The sequence below is a fragment of the Alosa pseudoharengus genome, unplaced genomic scaffold (assembly GCF_046254945.1).
Source record: "Alosa pseudoharengus isolate Yale_2024_CS ecotype anadromous, Long Island Sound unplaced genomic scaffold, YU_APseudo_1.1 YU_APseudo_1.1_scf_12, whole genome shotgun sequence".
Taxonomy (NCBI): Eukaryota; Metazoa; Chordata; class Actinopteri; order Clupeiformes; family Clupeidae; genus Alosa; species Alosa pseudoharengus.
Genome location: NW_027468587.1, coordinates 10,660,262 through 10,673,244, shown reverse-complemented (window position 1 = coordinate 10,673,244; position 12,983 = coordinate 10,660,262). Strand labels below are relative to the sequence as shown.

Genomic DNA, 12,983 nt, shown 5'->3' with positions numbered 1-12,983 from the left:
TTCTAAGTGACACATCCGGGCGCAGGCCTCCACTACACTGCCAGGACAGGGTCAGTGCCGAAGGACTCATAGATTCACATATTATGACCACTTTGCTCAGAATCATTATTATGCAAGTGTTGCGCTCCTGGGTGTGGCTTTGATGCCAAGAGAGTTGGGAGCTGAACATTCCCACCCAGCCAGGAGTGTATTGGCCCAAATACATGTTCTTAAGATCCTGAAACTACAGTTAGATAGCTAAGAGAACGTAACTATGACTGCCATTAATTAAATGAATCCTATATTTTCTCTAACTCTACTGAAAGTCTTTGCTATCAGTGATAAGCTTCAGCTTTCAGTTTGATGTTGACAGACGCACAGCACAGTGAGATTGAAAGCTTAGTGGGAATGATGCTGAAATCCAGTTGTTTTTATCTGCCATTGTTGTGGAGTTTGTATGTGAAAGAGGCTTTAGTTACACTTTGGGGAAACACCCCAGCTTAGTGGAAAGAGAAGGGAGCTCTCTAATCTAGGTTCTCTAGGTTTTCTCTAGGAGCTCTCTAATCTAGGTTCTCTAGGTTTTCTCTAGGAGCTCTCTAATCTAGGTTCTCTAGGAGCTCTCTAATCTAGGTTCTCTAGGTTTTGTCTAGGAGCTCGCTAATCTAGGTTCTCTGGGTTTTCTCTAGGAGCTCGCTAATCTAGGTTCTCTATGTTTTCTCTAGTAGCTCTCTAATCTAGGTTCTCTGGGTTTTCTCTAGGAGCTCTCTAATCTAGGTTCTCCAGGAGCTCTCTAATCTAGGTTCTCTATTCTAATGGTATCTTTTGATCTTCAGTCACATGGTCTGTAGTGACTCCATCAGGCATTTGCCTGCTCAGTCTCTGCGTTGGTATCAGGATGCTCTGCTGCTGCGGCTTGTGACCTTTGACCTCTCCCTTTCTGTGACCCCTGCAGGTGTTTGATAACTATGCGGTGACGGTGATGATCGGAGGGGAACCATACACACTGGGACTCTTTGACACAGCAGGTGACTCGCGCTCACACATTTTACCTCAACTCACCTGAACTTGCATCACTGAGTGAGAACCACTACATGTAGACTGAGGGCAGATATACTGTTCAGCCCTGTTGGGACCAGTTTACTGTCATGGATTAAAGGAACGTTTCAACTGTTTGAGTAGGCCTACTGTAGGAAGGGAAAAAACACAACGGTCGGTACAACATTGAAGTAGCTGTCATTCTAATGGAGAGAATGGCTAGGCAGCCACAAAACTATCATATGGGGCCAGAAGCTGATGAGCGCTTTCTGTGCAAGTGAAGAGGCTCAGTATGTCTTTACAAGTGCTGTGCATCATGGACAGGGGCCTTACGGAGATCACACTATGCTTGTTTAACTCGTACTAGTTCACACTATGCTTGTTTAACTCATACTAGTTCACACTATGCTTGTTTAACTCATACTAGATCACACTATGCTTGTTTAACTCATACTAGTTCACTGTACAAACACTTGATTTATACCGTTTCTTTACAGTTGCTGAGTTAAACTGGGATAGTTACTAGATACTCTGCAAGGTTCCTGTCTACGTTGCACAGCACTTGTAATGACATATTGAGGCTCTTTAGTGAGGCAGGGAGTCTTTTCATTTTTTCCTAACAACAGTACTCAATGACCTCTAACAACAGGGCTTTAGTCTGAAATGTGCTGGAGTTGTAAGCCTAGTCCTGTACCAAAAGCTAACCTCTGAAATCTATATTGAAAAATATCTTTTAGTCTAGGACTCTATGGATAGGGAAACTGGCAGATAACTTCTTTCACCATGAAACACGGGGCAGCTGTGGTCTACTGGTTAGCACTTCGGACCTGTAACCGGAGGGTTGCCGGTTCGAACCCCGACCAGTAGGCACGGCTGAAGTGCCCTTGAGCAAGGCACCTAACCCCTCACTGCTCCCCGAGCACCGCTGTTGATGCAGGCAGCTCACTGCGCCGGGATTAGTGTGTGCTTCACCACACTGTGTGCTGTGTCTGTTTCACTAATTCACGGATTGGGATAAATGCAGAGACCAAATTTCCCTCACGGGATCAAAAGAGTATACATACTTATACTTATACTATATACACTATCTTCCTTAACACAGAGATGTGTTCCATTCCAATAGGGGACCTGATGTAAAAGAGTTTCATTGTGTTGTTAAGCTCCTCAGAGGAAATATTCACATTTGTGTTTCCTGTTGTTCTCAGGTCAGGAGGACTACGACAGACTGCGGCCCCTCAGCTACCCCCAGACCGACGTCTTCCTCGTCTGTTTCTCTGTCGTCTCCCCCTCCTCTTTTGAGAACGTCAGGGAAAAAGTACGCCTTTTTTCTCTCTTCTCTTCCCTTCTCTTCTGCACTGCCAGTTTCATACTCGCTCACTCAGTCGTTCATTGATTGGATCGAGTGGGTTATTGTCATCTGCTGCCAAACTGTCCCCAAAGCAAACAGTAGGACAGTATGTGACCAAGCACCCAGTGTGGAAGTGTCACATGACAGTTATTCAATGTAAAAAAAACATGCAGTTTGCTGGAACTATCCTAGTTTTATTTATCCTTTTTCATTAGATCTACCAGCGATTCTTACAAATTCCATTGAAATTTACTGACATTCTGTCTCCTGCTTGCCTGTCCCCTCTCTTTCTGTCTTTCTCCCTCTCTTTTTGTTTGTTCTCTCTCTCTCTCTCTCTCTCTCTCTCTCTCTCTCTCTCTCTCTCTCTCTCTCTCTCTCTCTCTCTCTCTCTCTCTCTGTGTCTGCCCCTCCTCTCCCCCAGTGGGTGCCAGAGATCTCTCACCACTGCCCTCGCACGCCCTTCCTGCTGGTGGGAACTCAGATGGACCTGCGGGACGACAGCAACACAGTGGAGAAGCTGGCCAAGAACAAGCAGCGGCCCATATCCCCCGAGGGCGGCGACAAGCTGGCACGAGAGCTCAGAGCCGTCAAATACGTGGAGTGCTCCGCCCTTACACAGGTAAATCTCACACACACACACACACACACACACACACACACACACACACACATACACACACACACACATACACACACACACACACATACACACACACTTGTTTACCCTGGACTCTGTTGGCTAATCTCCCTGTTCTTTTCCTCCCATCCTGTAGAGGGGGCTGAAAAACGTGTTTGACGAGGCCATCTTGGCTGCCTTGGAGCCTCCTGAGACCAAACCCAAGAAGCGCTGCATGCTGCTATAAGGGATGAAGCTGGGAAAGGCTGACCAGAGGAAGAGACCCAAACAGAGGGAGGGAGGGGGGGAGCGATGGAAAGAGAGAGGGAGTGATGGAGGGAGAGAGGGAGCGATGGAAAGCCAAATGGGGTGGGATGTATAAAACTTGGGCGCGGGGGGGGGGGGGGGGTGCTTAACCGTGGGGGTGGGCATTGAACAAAATATTTGCTGAAACTGGGAGAAGAGGCCGAGGAGAGGAGAGGAGGGAGAGTAGATACTGTACTGTGCCTTCTTTGCAGTCTATCCAGCGCGAGTGAAAAAGAGGAATGGAAAGAACGGCGAAGGGGGTTAAACGACTGATGATCTTCTCAGACTGGCGCCGCTAACCAGGGGATTTCTCCATTTTCAAAATTTTTCTCATGGGGACTGTAAACAAAAAGGAAAAAAGAAAAACAAAACAATACACGGCTTCCTTGTAAACTGTGTGTAAACCATTAGCTTAAACGCTTAGATATTAAGCACTGTGAATATTTAGTTCTCAGTAAATCATGTTGGGATAATAGTTTTGCGCATTAGTCAGATTTTTTATTAAAGTCGTCCAGCAGAGTTTCCCTGATCTAGAATGAATAGAATCATGTTGCTCAATGAGGTTGTTGGCTTTTTAACGTTTGCCTGTAATAACCCTAAGCTTTTTATAGTAGTGCTTTATACAGAGTTTACGAGCAAGCCAAAGCCAGAGGCGGGGTATTCATCACAGAGTTTGTAAACACTGTGTCCACTCAGCTGTGTAGTGGAGATCAGTCCAATGCTGAACCCTTTAATCCCACACTGTTCCACAGACGGCCATTGAACCTTTTGGTGGACACGCGTGTCCAGTAAGGGTGCTGCACACGCAATGCACCCTCAGTGTTTTCCCCATCAAAATAGCAAGTTGTTTCGTCTGAGTGCTGCTGGATGGTCACTGGGTTGTCATTTCACTCAAGTCATGTGGTGGGGAATCTGACCCCCAGTGTGTCATGTGAAGACGGGCGCTACACAGCTGAGTCGTGTTTATGAGGCTATGAGAATCCCTCATTTTGTAGTGGACCAACCCTTGCAAACACAAAGTTGCCTAAAGACAAGAAGTCAATTTCTGCTGCCCCTGAAGACGAGGCGTGGGAAAGACCGTGTGATGCTTAAGACCAGCCTGTCAAAGTCATCCCCGCCAGCAGTGACCCCCTGCGGGATTGATCTGGCCCGGACTCGCACCGAACCCGGCCATGTTTCGCTACAGGCCAGGTTTCGGGCATAGACCCGGGTCTGATAACGTCCCAGGGGTGACTGCTCTCAGGGATCTCTCAGGACCCTAAAGTGACCCAGACCCTAGAGGTCACTCATGAGGTGAGGGGTCAAGTGTGTATGTGCCACCCCCCCTGGTGCCATCAGCATATCACAGGCCAATTCAAGCCCATTTATCCTGTGTTGAATGGTGTTTTGATTTTATTACTTTTTTTTCCCTCTTTGGTGGGCACTTTTTTTTTCTTTCTTTCTTTTTCTTTTTTTTAAAAAAAAAAGCGGTGGACCAGTTTTGAAACTTTAGTTTTTTTTTTTTTTTATGAATTTTATTTTTATTCTTTTGTTAGGTTTTCATCTTGATTTATTAATAATATAACAATTTAAAAAATATAATATTTTGAATAATGTCGGCAATTAAACCAACAATCATGGAAAATTCTGAAAGTAAATTTTGTGGGTTGTAATCACACTATATTTGTAATAAAACTCCTTTAACTCAACCAGTTGTAGTCTTGCGAAGTGGTGGCCTATATTTCACTCAACTGTGCAAATGAATGCGTGTGTGATTATGATGATGGTAGTATTTTTCAGATGGGTGTTGTTGGGAAACAAAGAACAACAGTTTTTATTTGAATATGGATGCTGCACAGAACACAGGTGGTTTAACACAGGCTCGACCCCAGCTGGGTGTTGGCTGACTTCTGTCCCAGAACTGGCCCAGGATGGAGGAGGTCATGGGGCCAGAGAATGTTGGATCATATGACCACAGGCTAGTCTTCACTTACAGGGCCAAAAGCACAATGGGGGGTATGTCAAGTACATTGTTTAGTGGCAAACCTGGGTAAATTAATCCAGAGGAAAAGGTAAACTTCCTAATAGAGGTGCACTAGGGCTTCTTTTAAGAGATTTACTACAAACTATGAGTTAAAACATACTTGAAATACCCCTCAGGACAATGGAGGCAAATAAATAGAAAAGATACTGTAAGCAGATACTGAAGGCATACTGTACAAGTACTACAGATCTCACTAGACTAGAGTAACATTCCATCTACGGAAGCCCTTAAAGGATAAAAATCCCCTCTGTTATTCTTAGTACGTCTCAGCCATAACAGCTTTGTCAGTGTGCGTTAATGATTTCATGTGGGAGTGTCTGAGTGCCTTCTGTCAGCGCTTGGTTACTGGGGTTGTCTATGTTGTGACTGTGTGAACTGTACAGTATTGTCAGCCCTGGTTCGGTCTACCTGCCTGTTATGAATCCTTCGGACATGTATGAAGATGTATATTACGGTCAGAATTGACCTGTAAAAACAATTATGTAGAAGCAGAAGGAAAAGTGTAAAGTAATTCAGTCCAAACATCAGTTCACAAAGTATAACAAATTCAAAATAATTGACATTTCTATTGGTTGGATGAATTCAAGTGCCCTATATGACTTTTCAAATCAGACACAAAACACTTATACCCTGGAAATCCAGAGTTCTCGGGAGAGCACAATGGAATTGTCTCTGCGAGACACTGGCAATGATGCACATTACTTTTTCCCCTTGCATTCCAGGGAACCAGCTAAACTGATGAAGACAGCGCTGCAACGTTGGAGGACAGTACACATTGGTCGTAGTATTATCCGATTGCGTCGAAGTCCGAAATCATTCAGAGTAAACATGGTCTAGTGTTATCCAATTGCGTGCAGTGAGATTTGTAAATGCATGCTTGTTACCGCCCCTCGAGTTGGGCCATTACATTGTTTGTGGCCAGACCCTTAATCTTTCTAGATTACCAGGGTCTGGATTTTCCAGGCTAAAACACTTAAGGACTGTCTCAAAACTCTTGTGTTTTGGAATGAGTAAAGACTTCCACATTTAATGTTGGGTCAGCAGAATTCTAGACTGTCTAGACATGGTTCTGCATTCAGCACAGTGAAAGGGGAAGGGGGTGTTCTAGAACACACCATTATGTACTTGACTGGAATTAGAACATTAGAATATGTATTTGACTTAATGTTCTGTGTTCTTCATACAGCATCCTTAATGTATGCCCACACATGTGTTTCCTTTTCCTGGGTTTGGACTAAGGGGATTCCCTTTACGCCTTCAGGGTTTTGCGAGTAGGTTTGAGAGTGCACATCCTGTGCTCCGTTCTTTTGGGTTCCGTCTGAGAGCCGGGTTCTAGGCCTACTTATTGCAGGTGTGGATGAGCACTGTGTTCTTGCACTGCTGGCAGCGCACCGAGCAGCACCAGGAGAACTTGCAGGAGCAGCGCTGCACCACCTCGGCCCGGCCAGAGCGGTACCCAGGGCCACAACACAGCAGCTCGCAGCCGTCAGGCGCCAGCCGGGATGTGCCTGTGGACAGGACAGAAGTTACTGGACAGGACCACACCAATGGGGCTGAATACCTGTGTATATATGTGTGTGTGTATGTGTATGTGTGTGAATGTGTACAATTGTATGAGTATCTTCTGTGTGTCTGGGTGTGGTGTGGTGTGGTGTGGTGTGGTGTGGTGTGGTGTGGTGTGGTGTGTGTGTGTGTGTGTGTGTGTATATGTGTATGTGTGTGAATGTGTACACGTGTATGAGTATCTTCTGTGTGTGTGTGTGTGTGTGTGGTGTGGTGTGGTGTGGTGTGGTGTGGTGTGGTGTGGTGTGTTGTGTGTGTGTTGTGTGTGTGTGTGTGTGTGTGTGTGTGTGATGAACATGTGAATGTGTACACATGTGTATGAGTATCTTCTGTGTGTATGTGTGTGATATTAATGAACCTGTGTGTATGAATGTGTACACGTGTATGAGTATGTTCTGTGTGTGTGTGTGTGTGTACTATTAGTGAACCTGTGTGTGTGTGTGTGTGTGTGTGTGTGTGTGTGTGTGTGATATTAATGAACCTGTGTGTGTGAATGTGTACACGTGTATGAGTATGTTCTGTGTGTGTGTGTATAATATTAGTGAACCTGTGTGAATGTGTGTGTAATATGGTGAAGCTGTAGGCAGTAGTCAGTAATGCCATTGCTGCATTCCAGTGTCCTTACCATTGCAGCGGCGGCCAGCAGTTCCTGGGATGCCATTGTCGGGGTCCAGGCGACAGAAGTCAGGTGAGGAAGCAAGGTAGACAAGGTCCCGGGCTGCAGGTGGTTTCACCTGGGGGTCCTTGGGAAGCAGCACTGTTCTGGAGCCCACACGTGACAATCGCACCTGAGGAACAGAAATGTCAGGTATTGGCTGACTAGTTTCATCCTATTTTCCAGGTCTAAAGCTAATATGTTGGATGTTACCAGCATTTTAGCCAACTAATTGATGTTGTGGCTTGCTGAAATCCTGGGCTGGCCTGGCCTGAGCTGAATGAATCAGTCATAAACACAGATGTTTCAGACTGACAAAGCAAGTCGGCGTCAGTCCTTGTGGTATGTGCTGTGGTATGTGTTGTTTTATCCTGTTTCTAAAGTGTTTTGCATAAGATGCCCCATGTGGTGTTTGTTTCGTGCTGTGGTTTGTCGGTGAGAAGTCACAGTTTCTGTGTTTGTTTTGTTTGTGGCATCATATAAGATGTTTGTTTTGTGCTGTGCTGTGGTGTGGTGTGTCAGTCAGAAGTCTTAGCTTTATTTGTTTTATTTGTGGCATCAAAAGTCTTTTGACCTGTTGTGTGTGTTGTTTCTTTTGTGTTGATTTGTTTGCGGTGTTTACCTCAGTGGCGCCGTCGAAGCGCTCCTTCAGCACCGCTCCCACGCGGCGGAATGGAGGCATGACCTTCCAGCATGTTCTGAGCTCACAGGAGCCCGACACTCCGTGGCACTTGCACTCCACCTGCATGTTGTGCAGAATGGCCTGGGGGCATGCACCACAGCACAGGGGGGTAGGAGGAGGAGGAGGAGGAGGAGGAGGAGGAGGAGAAAGGGGAGGGGTTAGGGCAAATGTGAGAGTGTAAAAGGGTAAAGTTAGACAGCAATAGTAAATAGTTACAGGGCTTAACGTTTTTTAGACCCCTGGAATTCAGGTGTGGGCAGGTCTGTGTAATCAGTGTTTTGATTTGAAAATGGATAATTTTATATAGTGGCTTTGAAATTTCCTGAAAACTGTAGGTGGGTGCTGTACTGTTTTCTCCCTCTCTCGGCTGTCGGTCATGGTCAGAGCAGGCCACTACCCACCTTCCTGCCCGCCTCGTTGTTATGGATATTCATGAGCGGTCGTCCTGACGACAGGCCTTTGGCCCGCTCCGGCTCGTCCACAAACGTTTGGGAGAATGCCACACCGTATGACAGGTTATCCGAGCATCCAGACCACTGGAACCCTAATAGAGACAGGCAGGGAGAGAGAAAGTCAGACAGATGAATTTAATTTCCATTCACTAATACTCACGGACAATATTATATTATAGGGCAGTATACATTTACACATTCAGCAGTTAAATTCATCTAAAGCAACAGTATACATGCTATACATTCTTGTAAGTATAGTATAGTCTGAGGTAGTATAGTGGAGTGTAGTGTTTTGTATGGTTTGTTGGACCAACTGCTAGCGTTCTGATTTGAGGCTGCTTTTGCTGCCTTGCGTTTGGGGCCCGTGTGCAGGCAAAGCAGACGCCCATTCCTGGGCAACTCACCCTCTGGGCTCACCCCCCGGACTTTGCGGTCACAGCCGCACCTCTCCAGCTCCCCCCGGCTGCAACCACGTGTCACTGCAACTGCCAGCGCAGCTGAGGCCAGGGCGTGGACAAAGGCAGCCTCACGGGTGCCTGATCAGAAAGGAGAGAAAACGGAATACTTTGGCTTCATTGATGGACAACTTGGCAATCTCAGTTTTCTTTTTTTTTTTTGTCAAGTACTGAATGCTGAAAATTGAAACAGATCCTTTGACTGTGCTGACATGGCTACAGTGTTAAGAACTGAAGCAGAGCCTTTGTGTTCTAAAAACAGAATGGTGTTATTTTCTAGTGTTACGTACTTTGGGTATTTGACTTAAGAAGCCTAATCTTACACAACATATGAGTTTATGGAGAATTATTAGCTAGAGTTTGTCAGAGGCCATTAGCCTACTGTTGGTTCCATAGCTGCAGTGGACTCTCCAAACTTGTTTCATTGACTTGGTCAATGCCCAGGGCTCTTAGAGATGTTTTGATATGTGTCTGAATGCAGGTGACCTTGACCGACCTTGATTCATCACCCGGCCGAAGATGTTTACCCCACGCGGGGTAGTGGAACAGTTCCAGCGGCGGTTCCGGAACTGGTGCTGACACTGTGGAGGTGGAACAGAGAAGAGACTGCTAGAGAGTTCTGCAGGAGAACAGAGAAGTGACTGCTAGAGAGTTCTGCAGGAGAACAGAGAAGTGACTGCTAGAGAGTTCTACAGGAGAACAGAGAAGTGACTGCTAGAGTTCTACAGGAGAACAGAGAAGTGACTAGAGTAACTAGACAGAGACAGAGGCAGGCTAGTGGTGCTAAAACACTTAACCACATGTCACGTGCACTACGCTGTGGGATCTGTACTTATGTCACATAGTTGGTCAGCAGTAGTTATTTTAACCTGCATAAACAACAATTTAATAGCCTCAAGTGGCCCTCCAAACTCCTCTAGGTAATGCAGAATTGCCTACAGTGTATAATTGTGTGATGACAATGAAATAACAGCACCAAACTTTTCCTGCTCGGTTAGGCGCACATGCTTTAGTGAGTCAACGGTTAAATCTTGACCATCCTCTGATAAGCTGAGTTGGTGCCTACTACAATATGTTAGTGCTTTGGATCAGAGACTAAGAGTAATCATATATTTGCCCACTTTCACTTTTTCTTACAGTAGATACCAAGGTCAAGTGCACATCGTTCAGACAAGAAGGTGACTAGACGAAGAGAGAAGCCATTGCTCATAGAATACAACAGAAAATGATCTTTAAATTTGCCTTACATAAGCAAAAGACAACACAGTAAAAGAGAAAAGAAACCTTAGGGAATATTATCTCCCAATTGTTTGGCACTTCTCAGGGCTTGGGAAGTTAAAGAGTGTGGTCAGTGTTAGCTGATCTTCGAGACGGGGCTCTCACCTCCTCAATCACCATCTCAGCTGCCCTGCGCACGGACTCCATGACCTCCCCCCGGGCACGACACACCCCCACCTGCCCTGCCGACAAGCCCCGCAAGCGGCCGCAAGGGCCCGAGCCGGAGACCGGCCGAGAGCGGGGCAACCTGGCCAGCGACCTGTGGCAGAGACGGACATTTACGGGACATGCAGACAAGGAGACGGTTTATGGGGACAGTAGTGACCACAATGCTGCAGGACGAGTCTGTTTTGTTGAAAAGCTCGAGGTGCTGTGAGAGATGGTCAGACAAAGGCCGAGACTGAGAGAGCGAAAGAGAGAGTAGACAAGCAGAAGGAGAGGAAGGAAGAGGTGAACTGAGGGTGAAAGAGAGAGGAAGACATGTTTTATTAGGACAGCACAACATAACAGTGCTGGTGTTGGTTGCTGAGGGCCATGGGCCAAGTTTTGTGAGAGAGAGAGAGAGAGAGAGAGAGAGAGAGAGAGAGCAGAAAGGGAGTGAAAGACAGAGGGGAAGAAAAGCAGGTGGGGGGGGTCAGAAAGAGGGAGAGAGAGAAAGAGAGGGAGAGGTTGAGAGAGACAAAGAGAACAAAGGCCGCATGAAAAGGAGGGAGAGGTTGAGGGCCTGGGGTGAACAAAGATGTCACCATCTTTTACAAGTTATAGCATAACAAACTCTCTCAGGCACGCCAACTTACAACCAGTTGGTTGCCATGGCGTGGTGAGTTGCCCATAGCAACAGCAGGAGGAGTGGTCCTGTGAGATTCACAGTGGAGACAGTTGGCATGAGACTGACTGTCTGTCTGTCTGTCTGTCTGTGAGGTTGGTCACTGTGTCCCGCCCGAGATCTGTCTGCCTTATCTGGTGTGTCTCGAGTCTGGGGATAATCCCCTCATATCTGGAAACAGAAAACGGGAAGATATACATCAACAAACCGTAGCAGGGCTTCTTGTCACCTTATGTGCAATGGACATCCACTCTAGTAATCAGCATCATCTCATACATGGACAGGAAAAGTCTGGTTACAGCTCATGTTATTACTTTGTAAGAGCTGAGTGTGAACTTGCCTGTTCTCTCAGTACAGTCACCCATTGACCATTTAAAAATGCTGACAGGCTGCTTATGCTATTTATACTCCGCCAGCACTCAGGTACCAGTAAATGCTCTGTGTCTCCCCCACACAGCTGCCAAGCGGTGCTGTTGTGTAAGTGTTGTGAGGTAATTTTGCCAGGTTATGACTTCTTTCAGCCCCCACACGTGTTAATTCAGGTCAGTGCTGGAGCAAGCGGACAGCTAAATAAAGCTCACACCCTGGCCCTGGATCCCCCTCTGAATTCTGCTGTAAACCAAAGCCATGTCAAGATTCTAACAACAGAGGGCGCCGTTTCATTCAAAAGGTGTTATGTACATTAGCAAGGCTACAATGGCACCCTGCCGTTCCAATCTGTATGACAAATTGAGGAAAAGACAATTACCTGTTTTAGGTGCAAAATTATCCAGGTGTTGGGCTCCTTAGAAGTGTTTGTGACTGAAGAGCTTTCGATCCTGTTTAGTCACACCTCAGAACAATATCACTATAACTTATTGAAAAATTAAGAAGTTCTTTCCACTTCTGTTGACAGGATAAAAATGTCCTTGCTTGTAATTTGGAAATGATGCAATTGAAAAATATCATTTTATATAATTTAAGTATTATATATTTTTATGCATTTCAATTTTTAAATCATTCACTAAAGAAAAATAGTTCCTTTTAATAAAAGTGGTTTATACCATAACCACCAAAACTTTTTTCATAGTCATCAGGGTCATCTTAAAATCTATCGATGATCAGGTAGATCTCCATAGACAAACTCAAAGCAAGCAGAAATGGCTTGCCAGAACAAAAGTACAAGTAAAAGTAAAGTAAAAGTACAAAAAGTATCAATTTCAAAGAAGGCAAAACTGAAAGAAAATCATCAGTCAAAAAGAACCGATTACATCAAGTTTCTCAGATTTTTCCCTCTGTTACTCCAGTAGCCTTCTTTCAATCATGCAATCCAGTCTGGTGGTGATAGGGGAGTGTGAATGGAGGGATGGGACAGGGGTTATAAAGGAGAGAGAGATAGAGGGAGGGGGTGGTGATGGTTACTCGGCAGTACATTAACACTGACACTGAGGAATGGCCCTTGTCTTATTGTCCGCTCCAGCACAGAACATAATATGTGACCCCAGAGCAAAATTCTTCAGTGTGTGTGTGTGTCTCGCTCTGTGTGTGTTTGTGTGTGTGTGTGTGTGTCCCAGAGAATGAGAGCTTTCAAACATTCGGCCTACTATCTGTTTCCTAGTATCAGTGGCAGGCACATCCGAAAATGTCGCCCCTTAAATCCGGACGCGCTCACAAAAGGCTGTGCATGAAAGAGAGAGTGTGAACCTGAAAAGCACGAGGAGCCCGCGTAGTAAATAACGCTAAGCCACACAATAGGTGCGCAAGGATCCCCAATGCATCACAACAC

The 12,983-nt window shown here is 45.8% G+C and overlaps 2 protein-coding genes across 2 annotated transcripts in view; one reads left to right on the top strand and one right to left on the bottom strand.

The window, feature by feature from the left end:
• cdc42l (cell division cycle 42, like) overlaps positions 1–3,300 on the top strand; it is an 8,772-nt gene extending 5,472 nt beyond the window's left edge. Inside the window, exons 3-6 of the mRNA XM_076280121.1 lie at positions 932–1,004; positions 2,220–2,329; positions 2,784–2,981; positions 3,136–3,300. Of these exons, the coding sequence (XP_076136236.1) occupies positions 932–1,004; positions 2,220–2,329; positions 2,784–2,981; positions 3,136–3,225 (471 nt within the window). The 3' untranslated portion in view covers positions 3,226–3,300. The remainder of the gene's footprint in view (positions 1–931; positions 1,005–2,219; positions 2,330–2,783; positions 2,982–3,135) is intronic.
• A 2,897-nt stretch (positions 3,301–6,197) lies between these two features.
• On the bottom strand, positions 6,198–11,278 carry wnt4b (wingless-type MMTV integration site family, member 4b). The gene is made up of 8 exons (XM_076279401.1): positions 11,190–11,278; positions 10,498–10,651; positions 9,611–9,695; positions 9,064–9,195; positions 8,609–8,751; positions 8,148–8,288; positions 7,496–7,658; positions 6,198–6,815 (listed from the first exon to the last, which is right to left on the bottom strand). Exons 1-8 carry the CDS (start codon positions 11,276–11,278, stop codon positions 6,646–6,648), a joined length of 1,077 nt encoding a protein of 358 aa, XP_076135516.1. The 3' UTR covers positions 6,198–6,645.
• Between the last annotated feature and the right edge of the window lie 1,705 nt (positions 11,279–12,983).